The sequence below is a fragment of the Perna viridis genome, chromosome 14 (assembly GCF_037379345.1).
Source record: "Perna viridis isolate PV_CMFRI_1.1 ecotype Kerala chromosome 14, ASM3737934v1, whole genome shotgun sequence".
Classification (NCBI taxonomy): domain Eukaryota; kingdom Metazoa; phylum Mollusca; class Bivalvia; order Mytilida; family Mytilidae; genus Perna; species Perna viridis.
In genome coordinates this window covers 34,000,709-34,028,689 of record NC_142458.1, presented here as the reverse complement: position 1 = coordinate 34,028,689, position 27,981 = coordinate 34,000,709, and the positions used below count along the sequence as shown (strand labels likewise).

The 27,981-nt window shown below is 32.4% G+C and overlaps 1 protein-coding gene across 2 annotated transcripts; it reads left to right on the top strand.

The window, feature by feature from the left end:
• LOC148599080 (uncharacterized) lies at positions 1 to 27,160 on the top strand. Of its 2 annotated transcripts, XM_088560196.1 has the most exons (12): positions 1 to 107; positions 9,894 to 10,024; positions 10,606 to 10,669; positions 12,833 to 12,931; positions 15,697 to 15,812; positions 16,629 to 16,674; positions 19,745 to 20,009; positions 21,647 to 23,372; positions 24,323 to 24,389; positions 25,126 to 25,234; positions 25,961 to 26,108; positions 26,733 to 27,160. In XM_088560196.1, the coding sequence occupies exons 2-12, from the start codon at positions 9,955 to 9,957 to the stop codon at positions 26,846 to 26,848; spliced, it is 2,826 nt and encodes a 941-aa protein (XP_088416322.1). In that variant the 5' UTR covers positions 1 to 107; positions 9,894 to 9,954; the 3' UTR covers positions 26,849 to 27,160. The 2 variants fall into 2 exon arrangements, with proteins under 2 accessions (XP_088416322.1, XP_088416323.1); XM_088560197.1 differs by lacking the exon at positions 26,733 to 27,160 and having other exon boundaries at positions 25,126 to 25,248; positions 25,961 to 26,099.
• Positions 27,161 to 27,981: the final 821 nt, after the last annotated feature.

Sequence of the window (27,981 nt, the reverse complement as noted above, 5' to 3'; positions counted from 1 at the left end):
CATATCATTATTTTACGGCGGCAAATCCAAACATCTGAAAAAAAAACGAAGTTTTGAATCATGGAAGTATACTATATGAAAACCGGTAACCATGGCCTAATCTAGAGGTAGAAATGAACAAAAACTTCCCTCTCCTTGTTTGTGCTCACCTCTCCCTTGTTTGTTGACTGGAGAAGTTTTTTGTAATAGATTACATTTTTTGGTACATAGAAAAATTGTCACTGGTTATCTCAAACAGAATTTACTAAAACTTCTCCTTTTCATCTATGTCTAGATAAAGTCTTTAGTAATACAGACTATGACGGAAATTATTGAGTATGAAGGACCTTGCTTTTATAAGTTCGTTATTAAATTTAACAGGGGTTCAAATTATGATTGTTTCGACATGTAGGTCCAAGAAGTTGAAGAACATAATTTCTGATACAGGACCTTTAAAATGACCTAGGTCCTGGTCTACCATATTTTGGTTTAATCTTAAAGAGGACCTTTCATGTAAATGCAAAAAAGTCAAGGACCTTTCATTGTTCACCTTTTAAATAGCAGTCTTTATATACATGTATATATAAAAAAAAATACATAAAACCATCACAGTTTTTCATTTAACATGTTACACTTTCATGATAAGCAGAAATGTAGGCTGTGTATGAAATTGGCACTTTACAAGGGTTATTGTTCTTGATTTGGTTTTTTTAAAAAATTTTTATTTTAGAATTTAGTTGGATATAAAAGTAAGGTTACCTCACAAAGACAGTTCTGAATACATAAAGGACTACTGTTGCGTAAAATTATAGCATTTGTACACCAAAAAAGCATTCTCCAGCAAAGGAAGTGAGCGATTTTATATGGACTGGTACTTAAAAGTAGTCCAATGCAACCCTTTTTTTTATTTGGATATTGAACTTATCAGGTGGGGTTAGAACTATGTGCCATGCAAAAAGCAAAATGATCAGAACTTTTTTAAAAAAATGAAGTTTTAACAATGACTATGGTATCAACAAAGCCAGAAAAGTTAATCCAGAATTGATCTAGTCTTAAGATATAGTACAGCTCACAGCATAGTCTGATAAATACCTGGAATACCTCATACCTGGCATCCAATGCCAGGTATTTATTGCTTATTGACCCTTAATTAATAAGATCCCCATCCCCCAGCATCACCTGTATCCAATATACAACAGGAAATGACTAATTAACTAAACAGGTACATGTACCTACTGATAGAGTTAATTATCACACACAGGTGGCTCACCTCAGTATTTTAGGATTAGTATATAAGTAGAATGAATTAAAAATCAATCTTTTTAAATATAATATAGGGTTTGAAATTTTTAAGTTTGTATAATTAAAATTACAAAAATATTTAGTTTTTAGCCTTAGGAAATTTGTAGATGGATTAATGTATTTACCAGTATTTCAATTAACTAAACTAACAGGCCTTATATTAAGAGGCAGTAGCAGGTACATTTTAACTTTTAGCCTTCTAAGCTACTGAAAGGTACCTCTAAAATTTTAAAATTTCAAATAGTTTAATAAAAGAAAATGATGAAAAGTACCTTCTACAAAAGAAACGGTACCTGAATTGCAAAATAATTAATGAAACCCCAGAACATACATGTCAATGTATATAAATTTAAGATGTAGTTCAGATTTATTTAACTACTGACACAATTCAAAGTAACAACAACAAAAAATTAAAATTGATTTATTACAAAAATCTTCATATTTAACATAAACATTCTCATATTTAAATGTTTTATTTACATTTTTTAAAGGTTCATATACAATTTATGATAAAACACCTCTACAAAACTTTAAGTTGCTACATGTAATTACAATTTGATTTCAATTACATGTAATATCAAACTTGTGTAGAAAATGGGACTAAGGACGACTAGTATACTCTCAAGCTAGAGTTCCATTTTTATTACCAGGTGTTAATAAATCTGTAACAACAAATAATACAATTTAGTGAATTATGATCTGACTACAAATTACAAACATGCGAACTCAATATGAAATAATATCACAATCTACGCATATATGTTATTTATAATATGAAATATTTCATTAGTGCTTACAGCTACATGTATATCAATTAAATCTATAAAACCACGCTTCCTTTTAACTTAAAAGTTACACTATCAACACGGTGTAAATATGCAGTTGGAATATAAAAATAACATTATCACAGATATATATATCTATTTGAAAATAGTCTGTAATGTACTTATCTTTTTTCATGTGCTATGTACTCATGACCATATACATGTATAAATAACGGAGATATCTCCATTATGAAATTCTATATGCGATAATCTACAAACAATATAAAAGTACCTACCAATTGTGGATTGAAATACATCCGGTTGACATGACACCAGTTTTATGGTAATCTTTCAATACCCTAAAACAAATACAATTGTAAGTACATATTCTGCACTAAGCTTTGTGTGTATTGCTGATAAAATACAGATAATGTAGAATTCACAATTACGAGCCATCATAACCAGTATCTGAAAATATCGTACGTAACTTGATACAATACTTGTAAAAAATATTTATGCGCCAAAACTACGTGATTACGGAATATAAAATCTTGTTTACTGGTAATTATAAAATAATAATTAACCTTTATCGTGGCTTGGATTGTCCCTATCACACTCATAAAAATAGGTCACACAGCTGTTAGGAATCGAACATGCCGTAGTGCGATCAAGCGTAGAGGTTTAGTCATGAAAGTGTACTTTAATTTTATCGTTAATTGTAAAATTGGAATAGAAAAGAATAGTGCAACTTACGTCTTCTGTCGATGGTTTGTGTTAACTGGGAATAAATGAATAAGACTGCATGGAACTGAATCGATGCACAGCTGAACTAATGTTAAGAGCATCTGTCCAGCTCGAAACCCAGAGACAAAATTACCTAAACTCATGAATACAAAATCAACCACGGAAAGTATGAACTCACTCAGGAACCAATCAAACATTACCAAAACTGTGACCCTAGTACATATGCAAATTTACAAGTACATGTACAAGAATAAAGGAATGAATCCTTTTAACCAAAATTTACGCTACAAAGGAATGTTAATATTTTAATTTTATTTTATGTCAATACATATTTATTTCATAAAACAATACATGTTTATTTAACATTAACAAATAAACACTCTGCTACACTTTCACTTTGAAATGTTATGTGTTATAGAAAATAAATATGGTTTTGTTTATTGGTTAAAAATCTGATATATGAAATTACGATAAACAATTAACATATCATCTGTTACTTTTTGTTAAGTTATAAAAATATGAAAGGCTATAATATGTATCTTTTTTTCCTGAAAAAATATAAAATAGTCCTGAGTGACATTGTTGGCAATATAACATATAGTATTTCAAGTCAATCACACAACTGATTACATGTATTAATTTTCTATGTACTCTTACTATTTCCATGAACATTTTATATATATGTTAACTGAAAAAAAAAGTCACAGGAAAAAAAGTCCCAATATTGGGTACATCTAAACACTGCAAAGACCGGTCTTAGTACACTAAGACCATAAAAGTAGTACTAAGACCCATAACATGGCTTTTTTTTTTAAGTAAAAGTACTACCATAAGAAAGATTATTTAAAAATACATCAAATGTACCAAATTTAGTATAAAAACAGACATTGAATCATTAGATTTGTAGTCTTTTATGCTGAAATTTCCGGCACATGCCGACGATCCCGTGTAACAGACCATGACTGATTAGATGCCTACTGAATAAACATTGTCGTGGGTTGACAGTTTAGATTGCAATATATAAGTGATAAGTAAGTATATAAGTTGGAAATATTATGGTAATCAAATACGTAATTAAATAGATTAATCAATCTTCTTTTTTTTAATTGAGCTGAAATAATGTTCTTTTTGGATTATTTGTTTATGCACTATTTGTTTTGGGTTTTGCAATTTTTGCTGTTTTTTATGAATAATCGTAATGCCGATTTTGAGAAAACCCTATACAAGAAATGTATAAAGAAACAGTATTAAGTCGTATAGTTTTTAATACTGAAACAGTATTCATTACATTAACAACATTTATGGCACAACTTCAAAATCTTTTCTGTGTTCTATTTGTACGAGGTCTTTTACGTTGATTGGGTTTTTTAGCAAGTCTCTGGTATGTTGGCACTTTCAGTTTTCCACATTAAGATTGAACAGCATTAGCATAATTCTTTTTGTCTAATAAAAATTTTTGGTACAGAGTTTCTTTGTCTTCGGCAGTTTTTGAGAACCCGATTTGATGTGTTATGGCATATCTTTTAAAATAACCAAATAGTTCATAATTTCCTGTACCAAACAGGGTTCTTTTCAGGTCTCCAAAATGGACTCTAACAATGTCATGTAATGACTTTACAAGTGATGGAATCGGTTGTGGCTTCCAGTCCAATGCCCGTGTGAAAACGTGATTGATGGATTCACAATCGTTGGTCCAAAGGCGGTCTTGAGTCAAGTTTGCACGTGGCTTGCTTACATAGTCCTTTAGTCTGTCTTTCAGTCTCGACTCGAAGTAGTTTGTGAATTTTGGATGGTCAGCTACAATTTCTTTTGTCTTTTGGTTGAATTCAAAGGTGTTGTCTGCTTTGGCTATACCATATGGACGGAATATTTTGTTATTATGTCGGTCCGTTCTGTATCTTTTGTACCAAGGTTGTTCTTTAGATGATCAGCAACATTGTAGTTAAATGTTTTGTGCATAGTGATCGGGTTGCTCCTAGAAAGACACTGTCTATTGCGTTTGTCAGACCCTTTTCATCGTCACTGCCTATTCTCAAGTCAATACAGTTGATAGTGTCTTGTAGACGTGCTTTATATGTGATAGGAATGTATGATACGAGAGAAACAAACCCTTCCAATGATTATTATTTCTTACTGTAAAAATAAAAAAAAATAAATCTGTTTAATTTCAAACAAGGTGGAAACTTAAAATGAAAATGACCAGAAGATACTATTGCTGTGAATAATTACCTCTTGTAGTCTCGACAAGCTGCTTTTGCAACTTAATGAAAACCAAGGTCTCCACATGGCCGTTTTCAAAGTAGAACTAGCGAGACTGGGATGCGTGTAAATCAAACTTTGTAAATGAATTAAGATATCGTTTCCAAACTTTGGCAATTTATATACATTTACTTTTATTGCTCAAAATTGAGTAAATTTTCAAAGGCTTTATGTCTGTTAAAAAACATTTTCCATAAATAATTTTTTTTAACTTCAAAGAATAACAAAACAATGTACAAAAATTGAACTTAACTTCAAAGTTTTTCCAATGTTTTATCTATGATTATAACTAATAAACAAAATCACCACACCCAAGCTTGAACGGTCAATACTGTATGCATCATTGACCCTAATTAATGATCAATGGACATCATAGAGCCGTGGTCACGGTCTGTCACCCGTGTGATATGTCGGCACGTGCCGGTGAAATTGCACAAAAGACTAAATATTGAATGATTCAATGACTATTATTATATTAAATTCAGTACAATCTATGCATTTTTTAATTACCTTTCTAATGATAGTACTTTTACTTCGAAAAAATGTCATCTTATCGGTCTTAGTGCCCCAAGACCGGTCTTTGCAGTGTTTAGACTGACCGCCCAATATTTGCTAAGAAAAAAGTCACAGTAAAAATATTGATGTGTTAAAATGCATAAAATCATAAATTATCCTCAAAAACATTCTACATCCTATTAGGAAGGTTTAATGCACATGTCAATTTTAGCCATATTTTCTCAATTATTTTTTTTTTGAGGTGTGTAATGACCATTTATTGTTGCAAAGCAATCAGATTTCCTATGCAGGATGAGTCCTGGATACTGTCATCTTATGTAGATGTAGCCTCCCCCTTTTTCAGTACATGTAATAAATGAATTAAGAAACCTATTGACTTCTTGTCAATTAAAAAACTCTTTTCTTATCAAATTTCATTCCTTTCATTAATTTTTTTGGATAAAAATGGACTTTTCAACTTTTCAGACATATATGCAAATATAATATAAAATTATATAATTTCAGAATTTAAAACAATATAAAATGAATTATAAAATACAAATTTTTATCTTTTACAGTTGATATTTTCCATAAAAGCCCCAAATACATTGTACATGTAAATTTGGTATAAACTGTAATTTTATAATTCCTGTGACTTTTCCACTACATTTGGTTTTCACTGACACACCTACATGTTAGAAAAAATGATATTAATTTTTTTGGGGTCAATATACAAAATGTAACTCAACTGAAATTAAATTTTAGTCTTGATTTTATTTTAAAAATTAATACCATTTTTCCTCTATTGGCATGTAAGGATAGAACACCAGAAAGTTTGCATTTTATTGTATTCTTTTAACTTTGGAATAAATAAATCATTGAAAATGTCTTTTTAAAGTAGAAATAAAAAATACATATACACATGTATTTCAATTAAATATTTATCACTCTAATTGCTCATTTCATACCAATAACAAATTATATTAATTTTTATACACAATTATGTGTTTTCAAGCACTAATTAAAAGTCAGTTTTTACCTTACAGGTAAATTACTTTTTCTGTTATCACCTGTCCTGGTGGATAGGTAAATTTTACTTGAGACACCAGAATTTATTTATCAATTTGTTAGTTGTATATTACAAATAACAATCAGTTTCAAAGGATTCATACCTGGCATACCAGATATTGGAGGTATGTCAAGTATTCATCAGACTATGCTGCGAGCTGTACTGTAGGTGTGACTTTCCTAATTTCAACCTGAAAATTGTCAGAAGTATTTGATATGAGGTACCTTATGGAGCAACCCCTAATCTCCTACTTTTTGTACAAACCAGCAACTTCAACTTCAGCCTTCAACTTTTGTTCTGGACTTTAAGACTGCGACAATCAATGCAGCAAAGACTGTCTTTCCTAACATTGCAATTCGAGGTTGTGTTTTTTTCATTTCACACAGTGTATTTGGAGGAAGACACAGCAATCAGGACTACAAACACAGTACAAAGAAAATGAAGTCATCAAGACACTGGTACGCAGAGCAGCAGTGCTACCCTTAGTTCCTCTGCAGAGTGTAGAAGATGTGTGGTTTAATGCTTTGACTGACTTGAAAAATGCCGATATTAACATCAACACAATACCATTTACAGACTATGTAACAATGCAGTGGGTAGAGTCTGATCAGCAAATCTGGAACCACTTTGACCATGATGAATCCAGAACAACCAACCACTTAGAGGGATGGCATTCCAAGATTAAGAAACAAATACAGCAGGCACATCCGAACATCTACACATTCATTACTCATCTCAAGCAGGTCCAGTCAGCCAATGAAGTAAATATCATCCAAATTAGAGCAGGGGGACTACCAACAAGAAAGCGCCGCAAATACAGAAATATTGACAACAGACTGCAACTACTCAAACAAAGACTACGCAACGGGGAAATCACAGTTATCAATTATGCTGATGCAGCATCTCAGCTTATTCACCTTGGGTAGAAGTGTATGAACATTTTACTGTTTGTTTTATACTGTTATAGTGCATTATTATCATTCACTGTTAATTTTTGTGAATCTTGTCATTTTCATAAATATTGAAATATATCATAAAGCAATTAATAAATATTAGAAAAAATTATTGTTGTTTCAATTATTACTCAAGGAGAAAAATATTAATATGGAAAAAGCATCATCAAAAAGCACAGTTCAAAATGCATTCAAACTATCCACATGGAATATCTCCCTCTGTTACCAGGCATCAGTACAAAGGATTGGAAAAGATCTATTTTATTTTATAATAAGTTACATATTTTATAGCAATAAATATACTTCAGGAACAATTTATCCATAGATACTACATAATACAATTAGATAATATTCAGAAAAAGACTATACATAATTACCTATTGTAATAAGGGTGTGAAAACAACTAATTAACATGTACACAATTCCCACCTGTCCCACACATTTTTACCTGTAATTATAAAATGTGGGACAACTGGGATGACACCTTTTTGTATGGCCTATTGTTCTGACACCGAACAGACATAACAATATCTTAATAAAAAAAATAGGAGGGTTACAGGATCAGTGGTCTACCTTTTAGATATTTGGTCTGATTTTCACATGTTCAGGTCATTGTGACTTCATGATAATACAGAAGTTGGAGAAAGTTCTTATACCAGATACCCTTTAAACTGTCATCTGTGTCCCTGATTTAAATATATATTAAAGCATACTATTGTGAAAAGTCATCCAGTTGTAGATGTTGGAATTAATCAAACCAGGAACCTTCTATTGTCCGCGCTCTTACCAGTAAGAATCCATATCAGACTCAGACATTCGGTGATGGATTATGTAACAGAACCTACCAAACAAACAATGCTTTTTCTGTTTGTATTTGCCATATTGTTATATAGTCCTTTCTGTATTCAGATCTGTATTTTTCATCTCCCATTAAGATCAATCAAATCAAAACAAATCAAGAAAGATAACTCTTGCAAACTGCTATATCTATTTTTACATACAATATACTTGTACACTGATGTATTTATTTTTTGTATTGAAAATTTAACAACAAATGAAAAACAAGTTACATAGCTGTAACTGTTTCTTATTAGAAATAAAAGTGAATTGCATGTATGTGGATTTTTGATATTTTAATCACTTACTTAGTCCAGTCAGTCTAGCAAAATGTTGTCTGTATTCTAAATAAATTGCAACAGAAGGTCTTAAAGTTCTTATCTACATGTATAGCATTAAGACAAGGATAAGCACAGAAACGTCTAACTAAATCTAACCTGCAGAAACATCAAAATAAGCATTTTAAATTTCCTATGGATTTTACCATTAGAAAGGGGAGATAACTCTGTTAAAATGTCTGAAATAACAATAAAATTTTATACAATATCATAATTATGCTTTATCTGACAAATAAAATGTGGCAATAGTAAACATTTTAGCATTGATTAGAGGATCATCGTTAAATTTAAAACTGTGGTCTAATCATTGCAGGGTATGACAATAACATTTTATGAACAATGTCTTGAAGGGCAAGTTGATGAAAATTGTACATGTCCAAATAGAAATCTATGTTGTCCTTTACTGATTATATTTTAAAAAATAAATGAATATTGATTGTCCTCTAGGCAAGTATAATTTAACTTTTCAGTCAACCATTAATGACATACCCTGGATTTTCCTCAGATTGGTAATGTCATTTTCCTTGTTTCTTGCATCAGTTGTTGTCTACCTGTACAAGTATTTAGGCCATTACTGGTCAATTGGTGAAATGATGCAGATCAACATGTTTGACAAATAATAATATGATAATTATTTGAAAGAGTGAATAATCAAAATATTATCACAAGTGCTGAAGAATGCCTAGATAAAAACGAGTGTGTGGAACTTGTTCCGCACACAAATTAAATCTTCAAGCTGTTTTGGCATGAGTGATCATATTTGGGTTATTCACGATAACAATTGATTATCCTATTTGTTATATAGATTTTGTTCATATTTTATTGATATTTTTAACATGAATTTTAAATTCTGTGATTGGCGGATTGATATCAAAGTTTTGATGTATTGGCGGGAGAAACCCTGAGAGTGAAATTACTGAATTTATTTCACAATGTAAATTATCGAAATTTATTACACTGGGAATATTCGATAAAACACTGCTATAATAACTTATAATCTGATAATCATTCATTATAAATAAAAATTTAAATTAGGATTTTAATGATTTATTAGTATGAGCAATACGTGTCTACATACATTGTTTTTTTTTGTTTTTTTGTTTGTTTTTTTTTTTGGTACAATGCACTAGTACATCCTGTTTTTCTTTTACAGATGAAGAAACATGAAAAGACAATGAAATTACTCATAATAATAAAATATAGGTTATGACAGTATGAATGAAGAACGAACTTTCAAGACAATTTTACAAGAGGCTTTAAATCTCCATACTAAGACAGTCAAAGGTTTGATATTATCATTAGCTCTGTAAGGATAAACATGTACATCAAATTCATGGATTTTTTTGTTCTTTTTAGACATTTTCAATTTTACACTGAAAAAAAACCAAATCTGTTACCTTTTTATTTTGAAAAGGTAACAGTACAAGTTCTGAATTAGGAAATTATTTCGGAAAGGGTTGCTGGTAATAATCTAGATATGAAGAAGATATGAAAGAATACACAAAACTTTATCTGAGCAGGAATAAAATAAGTGAACTTTCTTGACATATTTTGGTTTTTCATGACTACCAATTGATTGTCCTTTTTATAACTAAGATTTAACTACTATAGATAAAAAAAAAATCGGCATTTGCTTAGTGGAGCACTAAGTGCTCACAATTAATATTTCATGGAATTTATTTTGGGGCATTTTCAGACTAAATACTTAAATGCTCCAAAATTAGACCCCATGAACATTTACTAGCTGTACACCTTGACAGTATGTCATTTTGCAGTTTAATGGCAAGTGAGTGAATGAGCTAATTCTTTTAACAGTCATACACAAAAACATCCTATATCATTCTTTATTTTTTTATATTTTACAGAATGTCAAGAACAAGTAGAGCAATGGAAAACTAAGTTTGAAATCTTGTCAAAGCAGAAACACAAGTAAGGCTTATCTGAATAGAGACACGAGTAAGACTTATCTAATCAGAGACTGGAGGAAGGCTTATCTAAACAGAGACATGAGTACGGCTATTCTAAACAGAGACACGAGTAAGGCTTTTCTAAAAGGAGACATGAGTCAGGCTTTTTTAAAAAGAGACATGAGTTAGGCTTATCTAATCAGAGACACAAGTAAGGCTTATCTGAATTGAGACACTAGTAAGGCTTATCTTAACAGGGACACGAGTAAGGGTTATCTAAACAGAGACATGAGTAAGGCTTTTCTAAACAGAGACACGAGTAAGGCTTTTCTAAAAAGAGACATTAGTTAGGCTTTTCTAAACAGAAACACCAGTCAGGCTTTTCTAAACAAAAACACCAGTCAGGCTTTTCTAAACAGGGACACGAGTAAGGCTTATCTAAACAGGGACACGAGTATGGCTTATCTAAACAGTAACGTGAGTAAGGCTTATCTAAACAGGGACACGAGTATGTGCTTATCTAAACAGTGACACGAGTAAGGCTTATCTAAACAGGGACACGAGTAAGGCTTATCTAAACAGGGACACAAGTAAGGCTTATCTAAGCAGGGACACAAGTAAGGCTTATCTAAACAGTGACACAAGTAAGGCATATCTAAACAGGGACACGATTAAGGCTTATCTAAACAGGGACACCAGTATGGCATATCTAAACAGAGACACGAGTAAGGCTTTTCTAACAAGAGACATGAGTTAGGCTTTTCTAAACAGAAACACCAGTCAGGCTTTTCTAAACAGGGACACAAGTAAGGCTTATTTAAACAGGGACACGAGTAAGGCTTATTTAAACAGTGACACTAGTAAGGCTTATCTTAACACAGACACAAGTAAGGCTTTCTAATCAGAGACAGGAGTAAGGCTTATTTAATCAGAAACACGAGTATGGCTTTTCTAAACAGACACACGAGTAAGTCTTATTTAATCAGAGACACAAGTAAGGCTTTTCTAAACAGAGACATGAGTAAGGCTTTCTAAATGAAGACACCAGTAAGGCTTTTCTAAACAGTGACACGAGTAAGGCTGATCTAAACCGTGACATGAGTGTGGTTTTCTAAACGGAGACACCAGTAAGGCTTTTCTAAACTGTGACACAAGTAAGGGTGATCTAAACAGGGAGATGAGTATGGCTTATCTAAACAGACACGCGAGTAAGGCTTATCTAATCAGAGACACGAGTAAGGCTTTTCTAAACAGCGACATGAGTATGGCTCTCTAAATGAAGACACCAGTAAGGCTTTTCTAAACTGTGACACGAGTAGACTGATCTAAACAGACACACCAGTAAGGCTTATCTAATCAGAGAGACAAGTAAGGCTTATCTAATCAGAGACACAAGTAAGGCTTATCTAAACAGAGACACGAGTAAGGCCTATCTAAACAATGACACTAGTAAGGCCATGCTTAACAAAGTCAATGTTGTGAACCACCATTTGAAAAGAAGGAGATAACATCATTATGCAAACTCAGTAACTATAACTGAGACTAAGACAGTGTCACCACAACACCTAGCAATGGGTGCCAAGGGATGTACTGTGTACTTAAACTCATAACAAATATTTCATGGAATTTAATTTTAGGGCGTATTCAGACATACTGCTTAAAACATCAAAATTAACACTGGCTGAAAAATGAAAAGGAATGACCAACTTAGAACCTGTAAAGTATTGAATTTTATGGATTAAATAGATGTTCTGTTTCTTAGTAAACCACTTGGTGTTGATTGTAGGTTCATTCATATTTGGCTTGTTGTTTGGTAAAAATAAGACAGCTGCATGTGTTCCAACATTGAAAACCTGAACAAAAAAGGCAAGCTCTGTTTATCTTTATAGTAAAATCAAAATGGAAAACCTACAACTTGTTCAAATATAAACAAGCAGGATCTTAAACCTGTAAATAATGAAGTTATTACAATTATTTATTGTAAACTCAGATTGTTCTATATGTAGATCATCTAGTTCCCTGTTTTCACATTCAGGCTATGTACTTAGATTTAGATGTACTAGGTACATGTATCTGGATTTTCCCATTATTGATGATTCTAGTTTTTTTTTACAATATTTTTTCATGATTCAAAAATAATCTTTGTCACAAATTTGTGGACTTTGATTTGTTTGACTTAAATTAGATACCAAGATGAGTATAGAAATATAAAGAAAGAATCAGACAGTGTTTTCCAGGAGAACAACAAACTGAAGGGAGAAATAGACAGTCTTAGACAACTCAGGTAAGAGTCAGTGGAAGGGAGAAATAGACAGTCTAAGACAACTTAGGTAAGAGTCAGTGGAAGGTGAGAAATAGACAGTCTAAGACAGCTTATCAATAGGTCAGAGTCAGTGGAAGGAAATAGACAGTCTAAGACAGCTTAGGTAAGAGTCAGTGGAAGGGAGAAATAGACAGTCTTAGGCAGTTTATCAATAGGTAAGAGTCATTGGAAGGGAGAAATAGACAGTCTTAGATAGCTTATCAATAGGCAAGAGTCAGTGGAAGTGAGAAATAGACAGTCTTAGACAGCTTATCAATAGGTAAGATTCAGTGGAAGGGAGAAATAGACAGTCTTAGACAGCTTATTAATAGGTAAGAGTCATTGGAAGGGAGAAATAGACATTCTTAGACAGTTTATCAATAGGTAAGAGTCATTGGAAGGGAGAAATAGACAGTCTTAGACATTTTATCAATAGGTCAGAGTCAGTCGGAGGGAGAAATGGACAGTCTTAGACAGCTTATCAATTGGTCAGAGTCACTGGAAATGAGAAATAGACAGTCTTAGATAGCTTAGGTAAGAGTCATTGGAAAAGAGAAAGAGAGTCTTAGATAGCTTAGGTAAGAGTCAGTGGAAGGGAGAAATAGACATTCTTAGACCGTTTATCAATAGGTAAGAGTCATTGGAAGAGAGAAATAGACAGTCTTAGACATTTTGTCAATAGGTCAGAGTCAGTCGGAGGGAGAAATGGACAGTCTTAGACAGCTTATCAATAAGTCAGAGTAATTGGAAGGGAGAAATAGACAGTCTTAGATATCTTATTATTAGGTAAGAGTCTTTGGAAGGGAGAAATAGACAGTCTTAGACATTTTATCAATAGGTCAGAGTCAGTCGGAGGGAGAAATGGACAGTCTTAGACAGCTTATCAATAGGTCAGAGTAATTGGAAGGGAGAAATAGACAGTCTTAGATATCTTATTATTAGGTAAGAGTCAGTGGAAGGGAGAAACAGACATTCTTAGACAGCTTATCAATAGGTAAGAGTCAGTGGAAGGGAGAAATAGACAGTCTTAGAGAGCTTGTCAGTAGGTCAGAGTCATTGGAAGGGAGAAATAGACATTCTTAGACAGTTTATCAATAGGTAAGTCATTGGAAGGGAGAAATAGACAGTCTTAGACATTTTATCAATAGGTCAGAGTCAGTCGGAGGGAGAAATGGACAGTCTTAGACAGCTTATCAATAGGTCAGAGTCAGTGGGGAGGAGTAAGAGACAGTCTTAGATAGCTTAGGTAAGAGTCAGTGGAAGGGAGAAATAAACAGTCTTAGACAGCTTATCAGTAGGTCAGAGTCAGTGGGAAAGAGAAAGAGACAGTCTTAGATAGCTTAAGTAAGAGTCAGTGGAAGGGAGAAATAGACAGTCTTAGACAGTTTATCAATAGGCAAGAGTCAGTCATACTTCATTTTTAGCATTTGTAATCAGTAATGAGTGCTTCATGGTGGCAATAAATTTCATCTGTGTTGATTATTGTTTTTAATCAACATTAATGAGTAGGATGAAATCAAATCATAGACTTAATCTCTCATTTTTCTTTGTTTTTCATTCCCATACCGGCTTCTGCCAAAGAGGATTCTAGATTTGCATTCCTTCTGTCCATCTGTGAGTCCAGAAAAAAAATTGAAATTTTCCTCACTTTTTTTCTAAACGCCTGCAGATATTGAGCTGATTTTTTGTATGTGAGTCTAACCTGATGAGTAACAGATTAAGTTTGGCTTTCTTGATTTTTCCCCAAGTTATGGCCCTTGAACTTCGAAAAATTTACTGAAATTTAAGTTTTCCGCACTTGAGTGAGCCTACCTTGATGAGTTACAGATCAAGTTAACATTTTGTTCCACTTTGTTTTTTTTTTTCCAAAGTTATCAGCTTTCAGTTTTTCCTGATGTACTAAAATTCCAGTTCTATGTGGTTTTCTAAAGAAAACCTGTTAACATTATCTCAATGTGACGATATGTTAATATAACAAAAAATTGGGTAATTATTCATTTAGATTGGTATGGAATTTGAAACCTCATCTGTTAAATTGGATTTGAACATCTTTTTTGTCTTTGTCCATGTCCCTTCTTCTGTTCAAAATCAAGGTCATTTCCTCAGTTTGTCAGTTATACTTGATGATCCAAGGTAGCATTTGGGTCAGTGATATAAACAGCCGGTAGGGGACTTGTTTTATCAGTGAAAAAACATTGCCACTGTTACTAACATATTTTCAAATATATCTCCAAAACTGTTATGTTAAGCCTAATTCTGAAGGGTTAAAAGTGTTTAGTATGATGAGATGTATGTGTGGGCTAATGTTCATAAAATAGAAATCAAGGGAACCAAGATTCTATCGGAAATCACAAGAATGAAATCCAAGGACAAGGACCAGATTTAGAAAGCAGACATACACAAAAAAGAACATAAATTAACCAAAATAATACATACAAAGTAACAAAAGTAAATTGGCAACTCGTACTCCACTGAAAATTGGGAGCATGGACCAGGTACATCAGTAGGGTTAGGGTCCATTTCTAAAAACACAAAAATTGTTGACCCGTGTTAGAGTTATTGCCTGCTTTTTACGTTTATTAATTTTTTTTTTTGTGAGGTAAACATGAAAAAGTGTGTTGGCAACAATAAAAATTCTTGATTTCAACTGTCTGGTTTAAAAAATACAACCACTCATAACTACATCTATTTTAAAACTGTATCACTTTTTATGATGAAACAAACTATTGTATTTATGTGTGTTTCAGAGACCAGCGACCAGAAAAATGTTCAGCCTGTAGTAGTTTCAAGCAAACAATAAAAACACTTAAAGATGTATATGAGACTTCCATTGATCAGAAAAATGATCATATAGCATACCTAGGTAAAGTAAAGAAGACTGTCTTGTTTTCAGCTCCTTGTCTGAACTGTTAACATAAGTAGCTGTCAAGGGATATTTAAAAAAACTACCAATATAAGATATAAGCGCATCAAAGTTTGATACCTGGACCCCTGTTTTGCTCAATGAGTTAATTAAATAGAAAAAAAAAACTGGAACAGACCCCCTTTTAGGGCAGTCTGTCCCCTCCCTATTTGGAATTTCCAGATCTATCACTGTGATGTGCACTTTTCAGAAAAGCCGTTTATCTATAATTAGCTTAGCTCTCAATGAAATATTAATTAATTAATTAATTAAGATTTCAATGGCAAAACTGCAATATTAAGGAATATTTGTTTATTTCATTATTAATATATTAATATATATACACGTAAATTAAGATTTATGAAAACCAATAATTTGCAAAATATCAGAGTTGTCACATATGAGAGTTAAGCAACCATATTTGCATAGCCCTCTTGGTAAGTTAATGAACCTCAGAAATACGTTTAGACCTGTAGCCTGCTTGATTGATTTTGTACTTTATAGGTAAAAGCTTACAGAGTATTCAGTTGTGTTTCCCTGTCTGTCTCTACATTTGAGTTTCAGTTGGACAATAATAGTATTAAGAGTTTATACATAGTGTATATCTTAGATTCAGATTGTTTATCAATATTCAATCATTTACATGCCATATTTATGAATAACATCAGTTTTTGATAGTCTCAACCAACATAACATCACATCCTGTTAGGCTTGCTGTGATATTTTCTGTCTCAACCTTAACTGTGCAGTTCAATATTATTTCATTGTTGTTTTCAGAGGACAGAATAAAATACTTGGAGAGGGATCAAGTAAAAGAGAATATGTAAGTAAAATTTAAACACTTTGGTTTTTGAAACAATTTAAAGACTAAATCTTGTGTTTAATCTATTTAAATTTATTTTACACTACATAGATTTTCGTCTGGTCACTTGTTAATTAATCTCAAATTAAGTAAAACAATAATTTTCAAATACTTTTTTTTTATAACTCATCTGGCCGTGTGAAGTATTGTCATCACTTTGTGCCCATTGTCGTCAGTTGTCGGTAGCTTTTTTCAAACATCTTTTCTGAATCTGCTTTACCAATTGGAATGAAACTTGGAATGGTTGTTTTTAAGCCTAAGGGTATCTTGTACAAACTGATCATGTAAAATTTTTGAAATGTTGAAAAGCATGGCCGCTATTACTAAAAACAGAACATAGGGGTCAAAATGCAGTGTTTTGCAAATAACTCAAAAACAGTTGAATTTAACAAAATTCTGACAGGGTAATATTGTACACCATGAGAAGAGGGACCAGTGTCTAAATTTTCAAAAATAATTGTCACCAAATGTAGGAGTAGTTATAGCCTCTGAAACAGATTTTTTGGTTGTTTTTCACATGTACAATCTTTTTCTCTGAAACAATGCAACCAAATTTAATGGAAGTTTGATAATCGTTCCTTAGGGTATCCTTCACAAACTGATTGTTTAAAAATTTTTAATGGTTGAAAACATGGCCATCATTACTAAAAATAGAACATAGGGGTCAAAATGCTTTTTTTGCTATTTTTTCCTCAACTATAGAAGAGTGAAAGATGAAAGCTACTCCTATGAGAAACATGATATTCTTAGTTGACTGGCAGTATTGACATTTTTTGTTGGCTGACCATTTTCAAAATGGCTGCCAATTTGCAGCCATTTGTACCAGTTGCTCAGACTCCAATGATTTTTTGTTTCATCAGGAAACATGGTATTCTAAGTGGAATGGTGATGATAAGAATTTGTTCTTAGTGACTATTTTCAAAATGGCTGCCATTTTCCTGCTAATTTCTACACTTGCTTTAATTTCAGTGGTCTATATATAAAAAAGATCTGTTGAGTTGATGTTGTATAGCTATGATTTAACTTCATTTTATGTTCTTTTTCTGCAAATGAATAGTGGGATAACAGGGCATGGGGTACTTCTGCCCAAATATTTTCCAGAGGTTTTAAAAACACTTTGAAAGCATTTCCAACATTTTACAATGCCTTAGGTACTCAATTGAACTTACAGCATTCATCAGTAATTTTTTGTCAAACATAGTAACTAAGCATGATGCCTTTAATTACTTAGTTAATAGGGCATGGTTTGCCAGGTGAGCGATTCAGGCTCTTCAAGAGCCTCTTGTTTTATTGTCAAATAAGTCTACTCTATTGAGGTCTCACTAACCATTTCTGGGTCAAATGGCCACCCCCTATGTAGCACCAAAAACACACTGAATCTAGATATATGAATTGTAAGTGCATTATTTGTGTGTATTCTGATCAAAAGTAGTCAAAATAAAGCTGAGAATGTGTACTTTAAAATCATATTTGTAATTTACTTCAAGAGTGTATGAATATTGTTTACATGTATGAGTAATTTGCCTCCATGCTGTCAGTCAGCAGAAAAGGTAAAAATGTGGATTTTCAGTGTTATTTATTCAAGTAAATTTTGTGAAGAATTTCTGTAATCATCATACCAATAGCATAATGATTTTGAAAGCCTTATTTTCTAAGCTTCGCAATTGTATGCAGCTTTAAGATGTCATTTGTTCTGGGAATTCACATTGAAACATTGAAAATTACTTGTTTAACATGTAAAGTAATGGATACGTTAGAAGTGGTTAGTGAGATCATAAGCTAAATTATGGCATATTTCAGAGAAATTCATAATTTGATGAAAATTGCCTTTCCTGGTCATTATATCCATTTTCACATAATATCAATATGATGATATTGGTAATCTGGCTATAGTTAAAGAGGTGCATTGTGCAAGGTATTGGAAAAAAACAACATAGCAACTAGATTTTTGTCAGTAAAACTGACTCATAACTTGACATCATCCCGGAAATACCTAATGGTGCTGCTTGGGATGTTCAAAGTACTCAAATGGTCATACAGCACAGACTAAGAATCATTGATGAAATAGGCATGATATTAATTGTTGAAATCTGTTCTTTTTTCCTAATGATAAATGATATTTTCTACTATAACTTCTTGAGTTATCATAATATCAAATTGGTGTGACTAAGTTAGCTAAAATTGTCCTTTTTGAGTAATTTAGGGAAAAAAATATCACTGAGGGGCATGATGTAAAAATGACCATTTCTTTGTAGTCCCATGTCTGATTTTGATAGTTTTGGTCTTATTAGACTCACAACACCACAAGCTTTCATAAAATGTAAATAAAGAAAAACATAAAAACTCACAAAATGTTTTTAAAGTCTCACTAACCACATCCGGGTCAAATGGCCACCCACCTATGTAGTACCAAAAACACACTGAACCTAGATCAGTGCATTGTAAGTGCATTAATTGTGTGTAATCTGATCAAAAGTAGTCAAAATAAAGCTGAGAATGTGTACTTTAAAATCATATTTGTAATTTACTTCAAGAGTGTATGAATATTGTTTACATGTATGAGTAATTTGCCTCCATGCTGTCGGTTAGCAGAAAAGGTAAAAATGTGAATTTTCAGTGTTATTTATTCAAGTAAATTTTGTGAAGAATTTCTTCAATCATCGTACCATTAGGATAATGATTTTGAAAGCCTTATTTTCTAGGCTTCGCAATGGTATGCAACTTTAAGATGTCATTTGTCCTGGGAATTCACAATGAAACTTAAAAAAATTACTTGTTTAACATGTAAAGTAATGGAAACGTTAGAAGTGGATAGTGAGACCTGAAAATATACACTAATTATATTCCCTTAGTCATGACATGCAGTAAATCTTTAAATGTGAAGACTAACCTTTTTGTACAGAGGTCACATTGAACAAAGTGGTATCAGTTTAAGTTAAATTGCCATAATATAAAAAGAACGTTTGTATAGTTCTGCCTTATTTTACAAAGACTTAATCAGTAAATCTGCTGCTTATTTTTGTTACTATAGACGCAGAAATCAACGGAGTACTGCATTTAGGCCAGACTCCACTTGTAAACAGACGGAACAGACATCAGACTGTAACAGCAGAGCTAAAGTGAGCTACAGTAGAACAGAAAAATCAAATTCAAAATTCCAGTCTATAGATGGGTTTGGCACCTATGACCCAAACAGGAAGTCGGTGTCCAGTGACCAAGGTCAAAGCCTGGATAGGTCAGATAAGGGGTTAAAGTTGAGGTTGCCAAGAAACAAAAAAAGGAGCAGGTATTCTGAGGTAATATTAGAAGGTGGTTAAGATATTTCCATTCAAATTATTCTATTGTAATTATACCAACTTCTTAAGTGAACATACATCATATATAGTAATATCACACCACACAAAATGGTGAGTCCAATTGATAACTTGAGAATGGATCAATGACTTTTTCTTTACTTTTCATAATTGTTAAGTACCATAAAATACAGGTTCTGTTCAATTTTCAGCAGAATCTGTTATATTGTTTTTGAGTTAGGTCATTGTGAACATTTTACCCTCTTTTCTCATCATTATGTGGTGGGTTATCACTAATTTTCAATTAATGCCTTTTATTTACATGTTCCACTTCTGCCCTTTTTTACATGTTCCATTTATGCCCTGTTTTTACATGTTACATTAATGCCCTATTTTTACCTGTTCCAGTAATGCCCTATTTTTACATGTTCCATTTATGCCCTATTTTTACATGTTCTATTAAAGCCCTATTTTTACATGTTCCATTAATGCCCTGTTTTTACATGTTCCATTAATACCCTATTTGTACCTGTTCCATTTATGCCCTTATTTATGTTCCATTAATGCCCTGTTTTTACATGTTCCATTAATACCCTATTTTTACCTGTTCCATTAAGGTTTTTTTTACATGTTCCATTTATTCCCTATTTTTACATGTTCCATTAATACCCTATTTTTACGTGTTCCATTTATGCCCTATTTTTACGTGTTCCATTAATACCCTATTTTTACATGTTCCATTTATGCCCTGTTTTTACATGTTCCAATAATACCCTATTTTTACATGTTCCATTTATGCCCTATTTTTACATGTTCCATTAATGCCGTGTTTTTACATGTTCCATTTATGCCCTATTATTACATGTTCCATTTATGCCCTATTTTTACATATTCCATTAATGCCCTATTTTTCAAGTAATTCAAGGATAACATGCAGCAGGATGTAGTGTTTAATTACATTAAGGCTTACATTAATTTTTTTGGTTCTCAGGCCCCCCTCTTCCTGCATCTTGTAGGTCCCTTTTGACCTATTTTTATTGCCATATCAGGAAACAAAATTACATTATCCACTCATCATTAGTGTCTTAGTATGTGTACAGAACCCTTATCACTGTCTTAGGGCAATTAAAACGAAAAGTTTTCTACTTGCCAAAGGAGAGTGGAGCATGGTTAACAATTTTCCTACACCAAAATTATGCTTGCCTTAGGTAAGTGGAATCCTAGAACACTGTAAGAAAATGTGACAATAATTAGCTGCAAACAAGTTCCTCCAATGGCTTCATTACTAAAGACCTATCAGACAGTAAAGTTATATAAATGTAGTGGACATTCTGAAAACTTGTAATAAGTTTCCATGGTAATAAGTTAGTTAACAGATATAATGGTCAATCTAAGGTGTAGCATCCAAATCTGCATTGGTACAGCCAGAATGGATTATGGGGCAGTAACAAAATACCCAATATCTTCAATTTTTGACAAGAATTTTAGGTACAGCATGCGGTACCAACGAAAATTATCTGTCCAGCACTAGCCGTACCTGTCATACCAAGTGCTACACCCCTGTAATAACAAAGTATCAAAGTTAATTCATTTACAATGTTATGCTTACAGCATAAGCAAACTTAACCATCTTATTTCAGGATCATTCTCCTGAACAAAAAAGAACTAAATTAGACACTACAATTGAAATTTGTGAAGATGGAATTTCATGTCCAACAGTTTCTAAAAATAGTAAAAGACATTCTAAAAATATACCAAATATAATTGTCCCTGAGACATGTGCTTTTGATGATGAAATCATTGAGGAGGATGAGAAAACATGTATTCCTTACAATGATGCTGAGGAAACTGCCATCATTCCACATGCTAAAAATAGAAATCATCGATGGAACACAGCCATTGAATCTAGTTCATCTGAAAATGATGAAAGCATTCTAAATGATGGAACCTCTCTCAAAGTTCAGGGTCAAGTTATCAAGAGTTCAAGTCAAAGGTCATGGCTTCAAAGTATGCTTGCAAGTCCAGATTGTGTAAAAGTAGATTTGAATGAAAATGAAACCCAGAACGTCAAGGACATTAAAAGTTCATTAATGAAAAATACCAGTGATCCTACTGAATTGAGTTCAAAGTTATGTGATGACCCAGATATAACTGTCATGTCTGAAGGTCAACAGTCATTTAAAGTAGTTCCACTTAGAAATAGAAAAATGACCAACAGAAGAATGAAAGTAGGCAGTAATAGTCCGAATAAGTCTAAGGATGCTGAACGCACTGAAGTATTAAATGAGAAAGGAGAGGTAAGAACAGGCAAATCTATTGTGCCCACCCCAGTATCATCTGGGAATCGTTCGGGGTGTTCCCAGAAACCTATAGATATACCATCTGACAATGATTCTCCGCTGATTTTACGATCCTCAGGGATGATAGATAATAAACAAAGGTATCCTGAAGTCGATGTTCTGTTTGAAGATTCTGATGAATCTCCGACCTCAGATAAATCTCTAAACAAGTCTAATTCATTGAGGAATGTTAGAAGTCGAAAGTCAAGGTCACAGGAAAAGTCACCTGATTTGAACCTTTCATTAAAATCAAGTAGACTGAAAAAGAAGGGTAGTTTTGAAGATCCTAAAGTTACTGACTCTGTACTAAAAGTTTTGGTTGATGATAATCAGAAACTAAAACAAACCACACTGAGCCAAGCCTTCATAAACAGTTCTAAACAGGACTCAGACCTTCAGCAAGCTATTGAAAAATCATTGGAGGATGCTAGAAATAAAGGTCCTATAGCAGGTGATGAAGATGTGGAGACAAAGGAAAATACTCATCCATTTAAAGTACCATCTATACCAAAACTTAAAACAGGTAGAAACAGGACAATGAAATCCCCTCCAGACCTTGATCAGACTATGCCACCTTATAAGGGACAAAAACATTCACCTAACAATGAATTTGATGAAACAGTTCTAACATCTAAGGAGGGTAACTCACAACATATAGTGAATGGAAGTTTGGATCCTGCTATACAACTCTCCCAGCTTTGTGCTGATTCTCAGAGTCTTGGACATTGTCTTGAGGAGGAGTCAGAATTTGTATTGCAAAATGAGAAAAATAGATCACCAAATTTTCCCAGCTTGACACAAAATGAGAGAAGTAAATATCCAAGTTCTCCTAATCAGAAACAACAAACCTCTCCTAGCTTAGAGTCTCTTGATTTTCGACTGGAAGACCTCAATAACCATAGTGATATACCAAAAACTTCTACATGTATTGATGAAGATTCTCAGTCTGTTCCCTGCAGCTCAACAAGTGTTAAGTTTGGTAGTGGTCGAATGAAGAGGAAAGGGAGACAACTTAGAATTGGTAGAGGTATATAAAACTTTATATACTTATACTACTGTACCTTTATATTTCTCAGGACTAGTTCTGATCATTTTTTATTGATTTTTTTTCTTTGATCTATTATGTCTCTTTCATGGTGGTTTGTATTTCTTAGTCTCTGGTGGTATTTCAAGGAAATCTGATAAAAAAAAACACTTATTATTTTGACAGGATAATCTGTTGTGAAGAGAATGACAATTCAAATATTATCACTAATGACGAGAAAGACAAAGATTAATTTGAATGTTAACAATGGTTCCCCCATTAGACTAAACAAGTGTACAAGCTTTGTTCAGTTCACAAGTGAAATCTGCTCGCAATCTTGGCACATGTTTTATTTAATCAAGACTACCATTGATTAGTCTCCTATTGTAAATATTTCATATTGTTGTTAATTCAAACAGATATTTTTACTCACTGTTCTTACCATAATTAGATTGTTTAGAACATTTAGAATGGAGTATACCATACCATCCGTGATGTCAGATAACATGCACTCCACTAAAGCAAATGATTTTGATGTTGTGGCTGGACAAGAATGAGAGTAAAAAAAAGAAAAAGTCATTTCACTTTTGAAATATATAAATTTCTTGCACTCTGAACATTCTGTAAAAAATCACTATCTATAAAACACACAGATACTGTATTAATATTTACTGATTCTGTCAAGAGGACATACTCAAGGGTAATTTTCGCAGATTTCAAAAATGATAAGCATTATATAGTGTTAAAATCAGTTTCTCAGATACTGTATTTCACACTTTGATGTCCACAGCGAAAATAGCGAAAATAAGCACACCACAAAAATTACTACTTTAACAGTTAGTTTTATTTTGAATGGAAAGACATTTAATCATTATTTTTTTTTTATATTACCAATGCCCAAAAACTTATTACATGTATTAGTTAGTATATTTTACAATGCATTTCTTAAATAGATACAGAAGAACTGGCTGAAGTTCAAAAACTGGAAAGTAAACAGCCCATGGATGACAGCTTTGATGTGTAAGTCACTAGTGTGTTAACCTACATAATATGTAGAATTTGAAATTCTATTTTAAATTCAATTAAACCATATATTGTAGATGTATCCAATTTTTGGTGACATTATATAAAGTCATCATTTTTCACTTAAGTCTGTGAGTTAGCACATATAAAGATCCTTCTCAGCACATCAGACTAGCATAACGCAGGGAATGGTCAATTGGTCAGTTGTTCTCATGACATGCTTGAAATATCTGCCATAGAATGTTAAACTAAAATAATTTAATCACTCTTATCTAATCTCATTTAAATATCTGCCATAGAATGTTAAACTAAAATAATTTAATCACTCTTATCTAATCTCATTTAAGTACATGCATTTTTTTGGTGTATTTACAGACTTCAACTCCTTTGCTTTTGTTTGGCACACTTGACATGATTCTACAAAATTTTTGGCCAAATTTCATATTGTAAAAATTGGGGTATAGTATGGTGAGTGTTGGTCGGGTGGGCGAGGAAATTATTTTCGTAGCAATTTTCTTAGCAACTGCAAATTGCAGCCTCTTGATATTTGGTATCTAGCATCAGGTATGGGTCTTATATTGTGGGACCCCATTTCAAGCCTGTCTGATGTCTACTTCCTGTTTTAACGTAATTCTGCCATATCTGTCTTTGACCCATTTATTTTTCTTTTCTTCACTTTATATATTACATTTACATGAAAATCAACACATGTCTATTTTAACATTTATCTTAGACTGCCAAAGAAAGCTGATGAAGGACCAGGTTATGCCTACTTGGATGTGGTCCGAGGTAAAGACAATAGACAGAAACTTCCTGCCTTCTGGTGTCAAGAATGTGCGGATGTAAGACATTAAGGGTAACAAATTACTGAACTGATAAAATCTAGACAAAAGGAAAGTTTGTATAATAACAGGGTGAAAACTACTGCAATGACTTAGTACTGATAGAATTGGTTGCTTAAGTCAGGTTTTATAGCATGTTAAAAGTCTCTTTACATTAGGGTTCATTATTTCTGGTATATTACAACACAAATGGGCAGTATTGAATTGTTATTGATCAAAATTGGTTTTATCAGTAGTCAAAACAGTGCAGAAGATATGAATAAATAAATGTAAAAGAAACTAAATACAATCACACAGACCAGACTTTAGAAATATATCTAATTCTGCTTATCCTGGAGTCCTATTTCCTGCATTCAATAAATCAAGAATACTTTTGATAATTTTTTTTTTTGGCACAGCAGATGTCATCATGGAAGGATACTTCCTTATAACTTTCATTGTTATCTTAGGAAATGGTAGTAGGTGAATCTTATGCTTTGTTGTAGCTTTTTTATCAAACATATTTGGTGCACATGTTTATCAAACATATTTGGTGCACATAATAGACGTCATTTCTATGTTATTTTCCTGTAAATAATAGTGCTGTTTACTGGACACTACAATTTTCAAAAATAATCTCTATTCATGACTATTGAAGGGAATATTGTTATGCCATGTTCATGGAAAGATTAAATACATGTCACTTAATTATGTTTTTGACAATAGAATTTGTTCTTTACCTTTCAGTACTACTTGGAACCAGGAGCCAATGAGGAGGAGATATGGAAAAAGATGCAGGAATGTTCCAAACACAGAGCTAGAGCACCCCCACCTAGTACCCCTCCAAATTTCTGGGAAATTGGCTTCCCTGATACAATAGAGTGTGAAGAGAGAGGTTTGTAAAATGTGCAGAACAACTACCTGTTATCAAAATACAAAAAATAAATTGTTTGTATTAAAAATAACCATTATTTCTTAAAATACGATACTATAATAGATAAGATTGGTTATTTTTACAAATTCAATGGATTTTCAAAGCAATTTAATACAAAGAAGGGATTCCGAATAGTAAACTCCTTATAAATAGTGTGGATATTCCCAAAGTTCAATTATATTGGCTGATATAATGCATCATGGTCAAATTCATTTTTGTCCCTTGCAACACGTCGCAAGAGGACATGGAAATGTCAGGCGTCCGGGTGTCCATCCATCCACATTTCCACACTTTTTTTTGTTATGCTTTTACCAAATAATTTTTTTTGGTATGTGGCCTTATTATGAAGAGTTACAGATTAAGTTCGACTTTGGTTACGGTTGAATTATTTTTTCGGAAGTTACAGCCCTTGGACTTAGAAAATTTTAGTGAATTTACAGTTTCCCACACTTTTTTTCGTAATGCTTTTACCAATTGATTTTATCTTTTGTATGTAGTCTTACTATGAGAAGTTGCAGGTTCTTTTATTGAAATGATAGATATTTTTGGTCAACAAGTCTTAGTATATTTATATATTTTTTATAGGTTATATAAATAGAGAGAGTCCAGTTGAGAAGAAGCAGCCAGCACTGAGAGAAAGGCCTAATAAATATAGACAATTGTTTAAATCCAAAAATGACAAAGGCAAATATAAAAGTTAATATAATAATTTGTTAAACTGTAATACAGATCCTGTGAAGTGGTATAGAAATAAATTTTTGAAGATAAATTATGCACTGTGAAAATAAATGAGATCATGTGAACATGTATAATATCTATTTGATATGTTGTGAAGGATGGATCTGAGTTTTAATCATAATTATGATATCCTAGGGACATAAATTAAATATTTTATAAATTTTCCTTTATAAAACTCGTGAAAGTATTGTTTGCACATATTTATGTGTTTGTTGTTAGAAGTTAATATTTATATAAATATGTTATTCAGGAATTAAATTTGTACCATGTTGATATTCACATTTAACTCAATTAGTCATATCCCAGTTTGTCAACCATGTAGATGAAGTTGTTGGATATAGTTGTCATTAAGTATGTTTATCCTGTTTTTTTTCTTTTTGTATCCTCAATAACTTCTGAACAATTGTTGTTTTTCATAATTATGGAATGCAAGCCAATCAAGCAAGTTTTTCAAAGGGACATAACCCACCAACACACAACAACCTGGTTGGCAGTCTAATTGGGGAAAGGAAGAACAGTAAACATTTTTTCTTTGAAACTTAAACTATTTACACTTCGATAAGTAGCTAAATGGTTTGAAATTAATTATTCAAAAGTAACCGAGTACTTACCACAGCTACAATTAGTCATGTATTTGAATTTGAAGTCTTCTTTTGTCCATCGCTCCCATAGGACAGTAACTTTCCTTTGCTCAAAGTTTAAAAATGAAAGTTAAATTCGAGAATATTAAAAAAGGTCTATCGAAGGATAATTACATATTTAGGTTTTTCAATATCTAGAACAATGCATATCAATCTATGTTTGTTAATTATTTTAATCTATACAAGGTAAAACCCACATACTTTGTCAAAAGTGTCTAACAATGATTTGCTTCGTCTACATCTATAACATTGGGAAAACAAACATTTGTTCATCTTAAAATAAACTATTTTCCTATGGGGTGATTTAGGATTTTGGTCTTAACAAATTGTAATTTTTCTTTATTAACAAAATGTTATGGAATGTCGGTGACGTCCTATATATGTAGAATGAAAAAATATTCTGAGAGTGATGAAATTTGTTGACATGGAAAAAGTCGACTGCGCAAGTGCAGAGG

Bases quoted from the DNA above. Each gene is read 5' to 3' on its own strand.
- LOC148599080 (XM_088560196.1), top strand. From the start codon at position 9,955: ATGAATGAAGAACGAACTTTCAAGACAATTTTACAAGAGGCTTTAAAT. The intron at 10,670-12,832 runs GTAAGGCTTATC...GACTTAAATTAG, and splicing joins TTGTCAAAGCAGAAACACAA to ATACCAAGATGAGTATAGAA. The intron at 24,390-25,125 runs GTAAGTCACTAG...CATTTATCTTAG, and splicing joins ATGGATGACAGCTTTGATGT to ACTGCCAAAGAAAGCTGATG.